This window comes from Nelusetta ayraudi, unplaced genomic scaffold, assembly GCF_046127955.1.
Source record: "Nelusetta ayraudi isolate G7.1 ecotype Tasmania unplaced genomic scaffold, CSIRO-AGI_Nayr_v1 ptg000011l, whole genome shotgun sequence".
Taxonomy (NCBI): domain Eukaryota; kingdom Metazoa; phylum Chordata; class Actinopteri; order Tetraodontiformes; family Monacanthidae; genus Nelusetta; species Nelusetta ayraudi.
In genome coordinates, this window is record NW_027466061.1 from 3,764,396 (window position 1) to 3,778,513 (window position 14,118).

General features: G+C 48.5%; 1 protein-coding gene across 1 annotated transcript in view; it reads left to right on the plus strand.

Moving 5' to 3' along the window:
* zzef1 (zinc finger, ZZ-type with EF hand domain 1) overlaps positions 1-13,069 on the plus strand; it is a 28,748-nt gene extending 15,679 nt beyond the window's left edge. The window contains exons 41-54 of the mRNA XM_076020109.1: positions 395-569; positions 653-785; positions 876-1,090; positions 1,183-1,491; positions 1,578-1,678; positions 1,785-1,920; positions 1,995-2,354; positions 2,562-2,705; positions 2,985-3,153; positions 3,304-3,402; positions 3,687-3,852; positions 4,776-4,926; positions 7,293-7,364; positions 10,047-13,069. Coding sequence (XP_075876224.1) covers positions 395-569; positions 653-785; positions 876-1,090; positions 1,183-1,491; positions 1,578-1,678; positions 1,785-1,920; positions 1,995-2,354; positions 2,562-2,705; positions 2,985-3,153; positions 3,304-3,402; positions 3,687-3,852; positions 4,776-4,926; positions 7,293-7,364; positions 10,047-10,127 — 2,311 coding nt within the window. The 3' untranslated portion in view covers positions 10,128-13,069. The remainder of the gene's footprint in view (positions 1-394; positions 570-652; positions 786-875; positions 1,091-1,182; positions 1,492-1,577; positions 1,679-1,784; positions 1,921-1,994; positions 2,355-2,561; positions 2,706-2,984; positions 3,154-3,303; positions 3,403-3,686; positions 3,853-4,775; positions 4,927-7,292; positions 7,365-10,046) is intronic.
* Positions 13,070-14,118: the final 1,049 nt, after the last annotated feature.

Consider the following 14,118-nt stretch of genomic DNA (forward strand, 5'->3'; position numbering starts at 1 on the left):
CGTAAATGTTGTGTTTAAGAAAAAAACAAAACGTTGTGTTAATTTCGACTCGTAGAACCTTAATGTAATTCCAAGACAAGTATTGTATCCTGACTGACAACAATCATTTTACTATCTGATGGCTGTTAGAATATATGGGTTGTAAATAATCATGCTCTAATGGAGTCTAACATTCCATCCAAACATTTACTTTTTGGATTTATAATATCTACATAAGGCTGTACATGCCAGGATTAACCCACAATGGACATTCACACCATAAAACTGAGTATTTTGTGTCGTACAGTACGTTTTTAAGCATGCGATTGTACTATCTGTGTTTTCTTTTTTATTTGCCGCCACTCTGATGATATTCTCACAATTAATTTTTAAATTTTTCCCCCCTGTTTGGCAGTCGTATCGGTCTGGATTGGGCGTGCACTGTTGCCGACATCCTGCACCGTCTGAACACGTGTCCTGAGTGGAGCCCAGTCGTCGCCGCCTTTGCCGACCACTGCATCCATCAGCTGCCACAAACTCTGAAACGCACCAATCTCTTCACTCTGTTGGTGCTGGTCGGCTTTCCTCAGGTACGTCCAACATACATCATGTCATTAGGTGTGACCCTGCCCCCCCGCCCTGCCCTGCATTTCATCCTGTGTGTGTCCTTCAGGTACTGTGTGTGGGCACCCAGACGGTGTTTATTGACAACGCCAACGAGCAGCATAACATGATCCTGCTTAAACACTTCACGGAGAAGAACCACGCTGTTGTGGTCGACGTCAAGACGCGCAAGAGGAAAACAGGTTCGTTCAGCTCGCGGCTTGGAGCGCTGCCTGTGCACAGGAACAGACATGGAATTAACCATTTGTTCACTCCCTTTTTTGTCTTCACAGTGAAGGACTACCAACTCATCCAGTCTCAGGATGCCACCGTGGCTACGCTCCCAGGGCAGGGACCCTCAAAGACGCTGCTTAGTCGCTACCTGACCAATTTCACCTCCATCATCAGCCACCTGCTGCAGACTAGCCATGACAACGGCTGTCCGGACGCTGTGGAGGCTTCCTGGGTTCTCTCCCTGGCACTTAAAGGCCTCTACAACACGCTGAAGGTACATGTCTCACGTGAAGAAATCTGCACGTTTGGATCGTTTTTAATTTTTGCCGTGTCTAATTCTATTTTTTTTTCTCTCCCTTTGCCCAGAAACATGGGGTGGCGCAAGCTCAGGAGCACATCCAGCTGTCAGGACTGACCCAGCTGCTGGTGAGGAAGTGCAGCAAGGGGACGGGCTTCAGCAAGCTGTGGCTGCTGAGAGACCTGGAGATCCTGTCCATCATGCTGTACTCCTCCAAGAGGGAAATCAACTCCATGGCCCAGGATCCAGAGCGAGACCAAAGAGAGCAGGACAAGGAGCACGACTCGGACCACTCCAGCTGCTGCACCGACGAAACCGAGCTCAACAAGCCCGACCCCCTGGACGGCCTGGACGAGGAGACCAAGATTTGCTTCCAGGTGATGAGCAACGCAACCTGTAAACACCTCAAAAGACCAAATGTAGAATTATGGAATAAGATCATTTCGCGTCTTCCACCTTGCAGATCACACATGATGCCTTAAACGCCCCTCTTCCCATCCTGAGAGCCATGTACGAGTTGCAGATGAAGAAAACCGACTCCTTTTTCTTGGAGGTGCAGAAGAGGTCAGCATTCCATATTCGCTTCCATCCCACGTCTGGGGTTATGGAAGTGTCTTTCTTCTTTCACCTTTTGCTTCCCTCTTCATTCTGCTGCCGTGCCCCTTTGCAGGTTTGATGGCGAGGAGATAAAGACGGACGAGACCATCCGCACCCTGGCTCAGAAGTGGCAGCCCACCAGGCGCCCTCGTTCCGAGGAGAGGAGCACCAAGGCCGTGGACACCGACATGATCGTGGTGCCGTGCGTGGTGAGGATCCGTTTCTGTCAACATTCATTCGGTAGGATGACGTTGGCCAACGATCCTCTCGTCTCCCGCCGCAGTCCAAGCCAAGCCACTGCGAGAAGGCCACGGAGGAGGTCAACGTGGTGGCGCAGAAGCTCATCACCAACTCGGAGAGCGACATGCAGATCAGCTACGCCAAGCAGAGGCGGACCAAGAGCTCCGCCCTCCTGCACAAGGAGCTGGACGTGCGCAGCAACCGGGCGGTGCGGCAGTACCTGGTGAAGGTCAACCAGGCCATCGCCACGCTGTACGCGCGCCACGTCCTGGCCTCGCTGCTCGCCGACTGGCCCAAAGACACGGCGCTGAGTGAGGAGGCGCTGGAGCTGAACGGCGCCTCGCACATGGCCTACATCCTGGACATGTTGATGCAGCTGGAGGAGAAGCCCCTTCATGAGAAGGTGGGAGTGGGGAGAGAGGAGCTAAAAGGATATATGTTGATTGAAATAAACTCCCCACTGTGGCGTATATAGTTGTGAGGAGTTAATATTTCCTTTAGGTTGAGTGGAAAGTATGTGTGTGTGTCTGTCTCTCCTTCGGTTCTTGTTGTTTGTGTATCAAATCATGTTCCATGTGGGACTGATGTGATTATGTCCATCCATGATTAGATTCTGCAGAGGGTGCTGAAGGGCTGCAGCACCAGCATGTTGTGCAGTTTGTCTCTCACCGCCTGCCAGTTCATGGAGGAGCCCGGCATGGCCGTGCAAGTCAGAGAGTCCAAGCACCCGTATGACAACAACACCAAGTTTGAGGTGGGTCCGACGTCTGATTGGTTCCACTTAACAGAATTTCAATACGACTCGCCTGTTTGCTGCAATTGTGGCATCTCTTCACTCGGAACCTGCGGGACAGTGCGAACATTGATTTTCAGGTCCTGTTTCAGTTTGTTTAATTTTCATCTTCTGGTTGGTTGAGATCAGATTTGACAAAAGACTAAACTACCCCATTTCAGCCTTGTGGGGTAATTGATTGTTTCTGTTTCTTTGACGCTCTATTGCGTGTGGGCTTTTTTTTTTTCTTCCCCTTGTCAGGACAAGGTGCACATCCCGGGGGCCATCTACCTGTCAATAAAGTTTGACTCCCACTGCAACACAGAGGAAGGCTGTGATGAAGTCACCATGTCAAGCAGCAGCGATTTCCTCCATGACGTCCACAACTTCAGTGGTTCCCCAATGAAATGGTCCGATTTTGAGATTCCTGGTGAGAAAATATTTGAAAACAAAACCTAACAAACCATTTTTGCGTCCTTTTTTCTTTTTGTCCCATTTGACCTGTTTTTTATACATTTTATGCGAAGTCGTCATCATATGAATTTGGTCTGTTCTTTTTTTCTGTCTCTCTGTCTCTCAGGTGATACTCTGTACTACAAATTCATGTCAGACATGAGCAACACAGAGTGGGGCTACAAGTTTACGGTGACGGGAGGCTACAGAGGACGTTTCCAGACAGGTACTGTCTGCAAAAACCACATACGCTGTTGCATTTGTGCTGGCTGGCCTGCTAGAGGAGAACTCAGCGACGACTCAAGCAGTGTTTAGATTGGGGGGCGACTCTAAACAGGAGCCTATTAAAACCAGGGAGGCTTTGCCTCTGCCTCTCTGCACCCATGGTGTTCTATAGCGGTGCGCTGTGCCAAAGTACACAGCCGCGAAGGGGGCCGCATGCTCAAATTTCTTGCTGCAACCTGTTTGAAGGGTCTCTCCAACTTCGCCTTCTCTCTCGTCTCTCGTCAGGTTTCGAGATACTCAAGCAAATGTTGAGAGACGACCAAGTTCTCGTCCACCTGCCGCTGGACGACATCTGGGAGTGGCAGGTGGGCGTGGCCTGTCGCCAGACGGGTGGCCAGCGCCTGAAAGCCATCCACTTGTTGCTTCGCCTCCTCAAGCGTCCGTCCCAAAAGTGAGAGTCCAGCCGAACATTTCACCCATTCCCCTTTTTTTTTTCTTTTTCACTTTGTTCTTGTAGCATCTTACACAAACATTCTCTGTTACACAAACACACACACACACACACACACACACACACACACACACACACATACATATATATATATATATATATATATATATATATATATATATATATATATATATATATATATATATATATATATATATACTGCGCATGCATGTTTTTTTTTGTTTTTTTAACTCTCTGCACATTCAGTCTTGAATAATGAATGAAATCCAGCAATACATTCAGCAGGACCTGGGCAATGATGATATCCACACAGTTTTACCTGAATATTGTATATTAGTTCCTACACACACACACACACTTTGCATGAAAGCCTTCATGATTTCCGATGTTACCGCCACGGAAATGAGGAGCAGGATGTGTTTTGGAATTTGCATTTACTATGTGCAGACCGACTCAACCGCACTCTGGTCACAGTGACAATGTCACTTCGTGAGAGAGAGAGTCTGAGAGAGAGAGAGAGTGAGAGAGAGTAGTGCACATTAGGAGAGAAACGCAAACATATTGGAGCAAATTCATTTGACTTTGTGTGGAAGAATGAGACATTCTCTTCTCAAGTCTTCCATTACATTCCTTTCCAACTTTAGAAGCACTTTCAGTGAGACCATTTATGTTGTCAGTGTGTATAAATCTTATAGAAATAAAAGAAGGCTTTATGACTATACGGTATATTATCAATAAAGCTTCACTTTATGCATCCAGAGCTGCTACGACTGCTGTAATTATATTGAAAAACTTATTGAAGTTTCTCCCTCAACTGCTGTAAGCTCTGTTGAAGGAGCTCTGTTTTAGTCCAGTCTTCTAGTCACTGCCCCCCCCTCACTGTTGCTGTGTTTGCTCCGCAGAGCCTGCGAGGTGACGCTGCTGCGGCCGCTGTGGCAGCTCTTCATGACGATGGAAAGCGGCCTGAACCAGGATCCCACCAGCGTCACTGTGCTGCTGCCTCTGCACAGAGCCCTCACCGAGCTCTTCTTCATCGCCGAGGCCCACGCCAGCGTGAGTGGCGCGCACCCCGTCGCTGTTGTTGTCGCAATCACACGGCGGCCCCTTGAAAAAAAAAACAAAACAGAGCCATACTTAGCGACGAGGGGCTGATTTCCTTGGAGGCGCGGCGCTGCCGCTGTTTGCTGAGCTGCAGTGGATGTTTTCACTACGGCGGCGGCGGCTTGGAAGGTTAGACACACAACAGGCTCGACTGGAGTCTCTGTGTGTCTGCCTGCCGACTCCAGTTTAAAAACAAGTTGAAATAAGACATGAGGTTAAATGAGCACTTCTTCTTCTTCATCATCTTCTCCTTTTTTTTAAATGATTTACCTCAGTCTATATCTGTCCCTGTCCATCTCGTGTATTCTCTCTGCCCACCTGTTTTCTGCTGGGCTCAGGCCACAGCCGGTCCCTGCCATCTGCCAGGCGGCACAGAGTCATGCTGGCTGCCTGCAGGCTGCCTGCGAGAGGAGGAAGAGGAGGAGAAGAATAGAGGAGGAGGAGGAGGAGCAGGCGCTATCTTGCAATGCGTGCGGCCGTTCTCTTGCTGTCGTCTTTGAATTATTCATCGAGAGAGGTCTCGCGGATTATTCGCACGCCGGCAGCGTGGAGTTTCCCCTCTGCGGACCGTTTCACTGTCTCAGCTGATGCATGCCCCCCCTCCTCACTTCGCTCCGTTTTGCCAATCCTCTACTAAAATGACCACCTGCTTGTTGAGTTGAATCACCAGTTGTGTTTTTTTGTGGTAATCTGAGGAACAGGATCCTCGTCCAGAGCAACCCCTGTCAGCAAACACCAGGGGGCAGTAGCAGCGCTTGGCAGTGGCGGCCTGGGATTCCCTTTTGCAGAAAAGCTCCACATCATTGTGTATATTTTTTATGCGCGCAGTGTCCATCATTGCAAAGCGTGACCTTTTTCCTTTCCTCGGGGCGGCACTTGGTCCGCCGCCTGCAGTGGGGGTGAGATGAAGGGTGAACGAGGAGCGCTGCGGGGATGGGATTGTTTTTCGGCGCTCGCTCGCCTCAGGAGTGATGCTGCTGACCTGCCCCCCTACACCGACTCCCAACCCACCCACCGACTCTTCTAATCGCCGACCGGCCGGCGAAGCACCGCGTCTGCTCGACCCGAAGCGCACAGCCGCTTCACGCTGTGGGTGTCGACTCCGTGCGCTGGGTTTGTTGTTGGTCCAGGATGTGGCTCTGAAGTCTTACACACACACAAAAACAAACATAAAAAAAATAAAGTCACGGGGTGTTGCACCTGAATGAAGGCGGGGATTTGCGATGATACGGGTGTCCGTCCGCTGTTCCAGGATGTCTTCAACACGTGCGTCGCTTTAAAGGAGGGGGGGGGCAGGATTAGAAAGGAGGGAATGATGCTATTTTACCTAAAATGGAAAAAGCTCCATCGGCTGCAAGGACCAGAGCAGCGCTCCCTGTCGCCACCCTCCTCCAGAAGCATGAGTGGCGACCCAGGCATATGGCCTTTACAGCATGTTGACATATGAGCTTAACTGCAGCGATGATGACATATAGGCAGCAGCTCCAGCAGCTCCGCGCTGCCTCAGCTGTAAAATCGTGGGAAGCTAATCAGCGGCTGCTCACATGTCATAAACCCCCCGTCCGTGGCCATATTAGGTCCGAGAGCCTCGCGCCGACTTATTTTTAAAGATTTAGTAACTGGTGCGGGTTTGCATTCCTGCGCCCCCCCCACCTCCCCGATCTCATTGCGCGCAAACGGAGTTCAGATGGCCGAGTCCGCCGAGATTCCGTGAACTCGGTGCCTCAGGAAGTGAAAGTTATATTTAGAAAAATCAAAACTGCGTGTCGCGCGCGGTACAAGTGCTCCGAGGATGTTCCCCAGCATAAACATCGGGGAGGGCGCTCGCGAGATGAATAGAGTGCCGCGGCTCTGGACTGTGTCTCCGGCCTTGTAAAACCTCCATTCGGCCCGTCTCTCGGCCCGTCTCGGCCCCTCTCCCTGCGTCCGACGCGGCCTCGCCGCCTCCTTCTGCCAGCTCTCGCTGCTCACCTAACTGGCGGCGTGTCCTCGCCATGGAGGATCTCCTCAAGTTTTTGTTTATAATCCCCACTGTGTCAACACTGCGTACTTTTAGGGGGGTGAGGGGATTTTTATTCTGCTCATGTAACTGACTGAGGGTTGTCAATCTTGAGAATTTGTTTTTCATTCATGGCTTTTACTCCGTGTGTGTGTGTGTGTGTGTGTGTGTGTGTGTGTGTGTGTGTGTGTGTGTGTGTGTGTGTGTGTGTGTGTATGTATGTATGTATGTATGTGTGTGTGTGTTTTCGAGCAAAAGCTGCATGTGGAGTTCATGTGGGAAGAGCCGGTGTCTAAGCAGGCTTTGATGTTCTCCGCAGGCCCAGGGCGTCCTCCAGGAGTACTTGCTAGCCATGACCACGGACGAGCAGCTCCTCAGTCACACCGCCACGGCAAGTCCTCTTTTTGTTTTTTGCATACTGATGACTTTTTTTTTCTTTTTTTTTTCACATGGCGCTCCCTCTGAATTCAAAGTCTCGCCTTCAGCCTGCCTCTCTCAGGTCACCTTTGATGTTCCTCTCGCTTGTTAATTACGTCTCGGCTTTTCCCAAATTCAAAGTCTTGCCTTCTGCCGCCGCTCCGGTTATCTTTGATGTTTTGTGTTTTTTTATTTTCTCCGCCGGTAGCCGCTCGCCACCCAGGATGGCCGATAGTGGCTCCAGGAAGTCGACCGCCCGAGAGAAATATTATGCGATTCCCAAAACTCACACAGGGGCTTTGGGCCGATTTGAGTCAGCCCGGGTACGGAGTCGCATCTGTCGGTGAATCGCAGAGCGGATGACACACAGAAGCCCCTCCCACTCCCCCCCCTGACCGACGGCAAGCCCCTCCTCCTCTTGTTTTGAATGTGTGTGGGCCTCACTCGGGACTAATGTATTTGGTAATTACAATCCATTATGGTGGCGGCAGAGCGAGCCGCGGCGTCCTCTGCACCACGGACCCCGTGACGCAGCAGAGGAGCCTGAAGGCACTTAAAAAGGAGCAGAGGATGAGGAGCTGCTGGGAAAACATGGTGGGCGGCTCGGTGGAGCGGTTATCTAATACCTGTCAGCTTGATAAACAAAATCACAGGTGAACAGTCATAGCTACCATGACAACAATGAATTAAAAAAAAACAACACACGCAACAACAATGGGATTAATGTGAACGAGCTGTATGTTTTTTAGCGTCCCAGCTGGATGGTGTTTGCTCCTCCCGTCGTCCTTCTCGGTTAAACACTGATAACTCTCTAAGAAACAGTGTTTCTGTTACTGCATCTGTGGAGGAATTACACTCTAAAACTGTTTCGCCAAGCTAGCACGCCAAGCTAGCACGCCGGGCCGTAATGTCTCTGTGTCGTGACGTTCAAAGCTGAAAATCTCCTGGTAGCTCTGCATCCTTCTGCTCTGCTGGCAGTGAAGATGTTGGTGATGACACGGTCGTCTTGCCATTATAATGGCCAGTTCTTGGAAAGCGAAGCCTTATTGGTCGTCTGTGCTTCACGGACAAAGAAAACAACTCACTCATATTTGGTCATTGCTTTCGCTTGCCCCTGTGGGCAGTCATCAAGGTCGCCTCCATCCTCCACGTCCAAGGATGTTCTTCCTGGTAAAAAACCCAAACCAAGCTGAAAAGCTGTAGAATAGTCAGGGTCGAATCTGAAAGAAAGGTTCTTAGCAGCCGCAGGCCATTCATGGAAGTCCTGAGGTGACTCCCCGCAGAAAACTCTGAATGCCAGCCTCTGCCGTTTCTCCAGACACCCACTGTAGATTTAGTTTGAAATATGGCAGCCGCACAAGGCCTCTGCATCGTTACTCACTGTGCATCGTGTTGTACCTGTACGCAGGCCTTTTGATTTACTGCACTAGTCAAGTGTTCAGGCAGCGTTTCTCAAATGTAAGATATATTTCAAGTGGGACTCTCCATTAATCACAGCACTTTGTTTTACAGGCTGTGATTTTAATTCTGGTGTGTAATATTTTGAAAATTCTCAGACATTGGATAACCATCCATCCATCCATCCATCCATCCATCCATCCATCCATCCATCCAAGATTCTTATCAACTAAATAATTGAAAAAAAATAACCAGGTGGGCTGACACAATGGTGCAGTGTTGAGCGCTGTTGCCTCAGAGCAGGAATGTTGTGGGTTCAATCCCAGACCTGGTGTGCAGTTTGTATGTTCTCCCTGTGACTGTGTGGGTTCTCTCTGGGTTCTGGCTTCCTCAGTCAACTTCCACAGTCCAAAAACATGCACAGGAGGCAAATTCTTGTTGTTCTTCTTAATCCTCTTTGCCACCTTGGCAAGTAACGGGGGGTCGACCATAGATCTCCACCTCGCTCTCTTCTCAGGGGGTGGACTTCGCCTCCTGCCAGGAGGTCCCTGTCTTGGTCAGCTCAGCCAGCCTCCTCCTGGACAGCAGGCAAATTGGGAAAGTGCAGGAAAAGCGGGTATAGAAAGTAGGATAGAGGCAGTGATGGTGGAAGGCAGGGATGGATGAATGGATGGATGGGTGGATGGATGGATGGATGGATGGATGGATGGGTGGATGGATGGGTGGTTGGATGGATGGATGGATGACCAAAGTTCCAATGACCAGACAAAAGAAGGTCTTTTCAAACCTGTCGTGTTTGGTTGTACCTCTGCTGTCCACTTCAGAGGGTTGGCTGGTGAGTCGTGTCCCATCAGCTGTTGTCACTCCAGAGGGGTGAGCGCCTCTCCTGGTTTGCTCACTTCCTTATGTTCAGCTGATGAGGCACGCCACGCCAACACAACTGATGCGTCAGGTTTAAAAAAAATACGCTTTTGTTGTTGCCTTGTCATAGGAACTTTCAGCCTGATTATCAAATCCAGACATAATGCACCTTTATGAGACAGTTTGAGCTGATGCTTGAAGTCTGGATTGTTATTGAAGGTCATTGAAGGTCGCTAATGACCTCCGTCCTGAATCTACACCCACACACAATTATTCTTCTACATGAAGTGCGCAGCAGAGGTGGTTGACCAGGTTCCTCACACTCAGTTTCTCTTTTCAGCCTTTAACTCACAAACCTTTTATATAAATATATATCATTTTTTCCCCCCACTGTTAGGCCATAAAGAACATCGCTGCCATCAGCCTGGCCATCAGTTACCCCAACAAGTCCACCCAGCACCTCAGCGCGTCCCCTTGAAAGGAGGATAGCCGACCCACAGAGGAGCTCGTCCCGACTCGGCCGGTCCTCTCGGACCGAAGACGCGGAGGACGGAGGCGAGAGCCTCCCCGACCACCCAGTGCTTTCCACCCAGTGACGGGGCCACCGTCCACCCCACCAACCCTCTGCACCACTCGGCACACGAGCCGTGGACGGGCGACCGCCGAAGAGCACTTTCCACACTTACTCACAATCCTTTTTGCCTTAGGTGAATGCAGAATATCAGCATGCCGTTCCTTTTCATTCATTTGATTGTTTTCAATTATTTTCTTCAATTTATTTTATTTTTTTTACAAGACGGAGGCGGAGCTAAAGGACATTAAGAGTGCCAAAACTGACACCTTTTGAAAGGGGGGCGTAGGGAGCGTGTTCCTTTATGTCCTGTCTCTCTTCCTCCCAAAACACTCTGGGTTCCCGCAGTTGATGTTCGGAGAAAAACGGGTCACCTTGGCGACTTGTATGTCTCTGTGGACATGCACAGCATCCTAAAAATACTGCCCAGGACAGTGGAGTCTCATTAGTCACCACGGGGAGAAAGTGCCGACCTACTAGCTCATCCCGCCACTTCCTCTCCCGCTTCCTTCTCTCCTTCTCTTTCCGCTCCTCATACAACAGAAATAGACGGTCGCGTTCGGGGTCCTTCTTCTGTTTAGGAAAAGACGAGCGACCGGCCGCAGGAATCCCAGATTATGTGCACGTCGCATTTCCACGACAAGTGTGTAACACCCACTCGGAACGGAATGATTGGCTTTTGTCACAATGAGACTCAAAATTGCTTCGATCTTCAACCTCCGACGAGACTAAATTGCCGCCACGCCGCGCTGCAGCATATTTGGTCCACGTGCATCCAATCAGATGTCAGAGCTGCTTCTCTTTGGAACTTTACCACTGAAATAGTTGTCAATTAACACTCGGGAAAAATTAATGACGAGGGAAAAAAGAGATAAGAAACGGTTTGTCTCAATTTTCAAAGCCTTTTGTTTTATCCTCAGTTTATTTATTAACTATTTTATTGAATATGTTGTGACTTCAGTGGAGGTCCTCGCTTATTTTTCACAGCGGTGATGAAAAATTAATAGAGGGGCGTTACACCACCTCCCACAACTTGCCCACTGCAATGAATGTGAGCATGCTGGTGACACACGTCTGCATCTGTGTCTGACTATTGGTTTTCCACCAACACACTTGTATTGGGACTTGAAGGAACGGTTCCCGCCCAATCAGTCCTCTTACGCGGAGAATTGATCATCCCTTTATGATGATTTTGATGTCTAATAGTGAGTTTTTTTTAGTTTTTTTTTTTTTTTTAGGTACCTCATGTCTTCTGTTGTACAATTGAACTAGAACCTAACCAGTGGTGCTTATCTTACTGCTTAGAAACCTACTTGAGGGCGGTGTGTCTTTACAAGAAACCTGACCCGGTTATTCAGGGCAAAAAGCAAACTTGATTCACATAAGAGAGTATACATATATATCTGCATGTATACGTATAGATGCTAGCAAACAAAGCTAACTTTAGAAATACATTGGAATTTATGTTGCGTTTCAACCTGATCAGAAGTCTACTGAAGAGCAGTGTTTCTGTTCGGAAGGATTATTTGCAGTAACAGAGTCGGGTTTTTTTGAAAAGACACATTGTCGAGTTTTGTCTTTTGTTCTGTTTTTGGACGTTGAAGTTCAGCGTTGTTGCAGTTTGTCCACACAAAGAGAAATATCTCTACAGCCAGTATCTCTAAAACTCTGCCACTCTTCCAGTTTGACGTGCATTAGCAAAAACATCTTAATTTTGAAAGGACCCTTTAATTACTGCCATTCTGACATCAAGACGACTGTAAAATGCTGATTATTATACTAATTCAGACGAACCGCGGGGGGAAAAAAAGTCATTTCTTTCATATCACAAACCCCTCACCTCTTGTACTTCATGTGACTTGTAGATCATGTGACACAAGTGTTGATTATGTCTTTCAACTGCATCCTGCCCAGGTGATGCTGCTGTTGTTGCTGTTGCTGTTGTTGTTTTTAATGAAAGCAGACGTCCACGTCCATACCCACGGAGATCACATGCTTGCATGTTGAAGAAGGCTTGATGCAACTCGATGTTGGCAAATGTACACGTTTTCAGTATGACTGATTATCTCACGCGATTGTTTCAGTTGGATGGATTCATGCTGGTTATTACCAAAGAAACCGACCATTGTGATGCCATGACTCATTTCTGAAAGAGTTCCTTCTCTGTTTAGCACATATATTGGCTAGCAACCCTGTGAGAAACCTTTAAACCTTGATCTGCTTTGGGTTTGTTTTTTTTTTCCATTCAATTCTAATTCTCCCTATAGTTTGATTTGTAAGGTGGTCTGTCCAGAGGCCGGGGAACGACTGTGGTTTTGTTTACACGAGTATCTGCCGCATTGGCGAGAGGGGAGGAGCTTCATGACCTGCATTTGGCTGTTTTCTTCTTCTACTACTTTTTTGGCAATGCCTCACCTATCTACAACGTGCCTATGGTTCTAAGTGAAGCAATCATAATTTAACTCATTTTCATGATATAGTTATTAATTAATTCTATTTTAAAAGAGAACTATATTGTTTAATTTGAAGGTTTTTTTGTAACTTTTTACTTTCAACGTCGGGTTCTTTTTTTTCCTGCAAAGACGCTCGACATTTGAGGCTGACTAATTTGAATGTACATATCTGTAATATTAATTGCACAGAAGAAAGACTTTGATATCAACCCCACCCCTCCCCCAACTTCACCCCTTACCGATACAAAACCTTAGCAGGCACTAACCGATGGACACTTTGATTCTGATTTTGTACGCATGGCACATTAAAAAGGTTGGATAAATATATATATACTGCTTGGGTTGGAACGTGGTCCATTTCTAATAAAAGAAAAAATAGAAATGACTGTAACGCAACTCTGGCTGTGGTGTGTTTGTAGTCTGAACAGAGAATTTCTGCTCTGCAACAAATAGCTCATCGATCACTCCGGCCCAATCGATTGAAAACCCACACGCTCGCTCGCTCCGAGCAGATGTTGTGCTCAGCGGTGCGGCGCCACCTGTGGCAGCTCCACTTTCATGCTGCTGCTTTTTTGTATCACCTGGAAGAGTTCCTGCCCACAAGTCGATTTCCCCTTTGGTCCGCTACGCGGTTTTCCTCTCATTTATTTATAAGCATCTTCGGCTCCGTCCGTCTCTTCTTCACAGCCTCCCCCACTCTGCCTGCAGCCTGGAGTCCCTGGGATCAGCGGAGAACAGGGTCGGGACGCTCACTGGGGCGATAATGACATCAGATGGAGGATGCGTTCAATAGGCCTCCAGATGATTCAGTGCCTCCACACAGCGATGAGTCAGGCCCTCCCCCTGCTCTGCTCTGCCCTTCTCCGCCGTCTCATGCCTCCGTTCCTTTCACCCAAGGTGAAAATAACAAGTCCCTCAGTGCAAATGTCGCGGTGATGGGGATGTGGCCTGATAATGAGGATGAGATGTTGAAATTCCAAATGGGCATAAAATTAGATCAGAAAGCCATTTGTCTTCTTTCTTTTTTTGTGCGTGTGAATTTGAGATTTGAGAGCTAAAGCGAGCGGCACGGCGCTGCCTCGCCTCAGCCGCCACAGCTGTTGCCATTATAGTCCAGCCCAGCACAATAGCTGCTGTCACCTGCACGCAGATGCTCAGCCCGCCTCGGTGTCACCGCTGTGAAAGACAGCATCAAAATCAAAAACGATGAAATGCCACGCGAGGGTTCCCACTTTGTAGCAAATAGCACAGCAGCGTTATTCATCATTTCCATTGCAAGAACAGAGACTGTGAAGAAACATGGCGGAGTCGTGCAGAGGGGAGCGTCCTTCTGTTTGTCAGTGGATTGTATTGCGTGCAGGTGACGCTTCAAACCTATTTGCTCTCCCTCGGACTTGCAAATTATGTCTTGTGTCGCCGTCATAAATATACATAGATTCACGCGT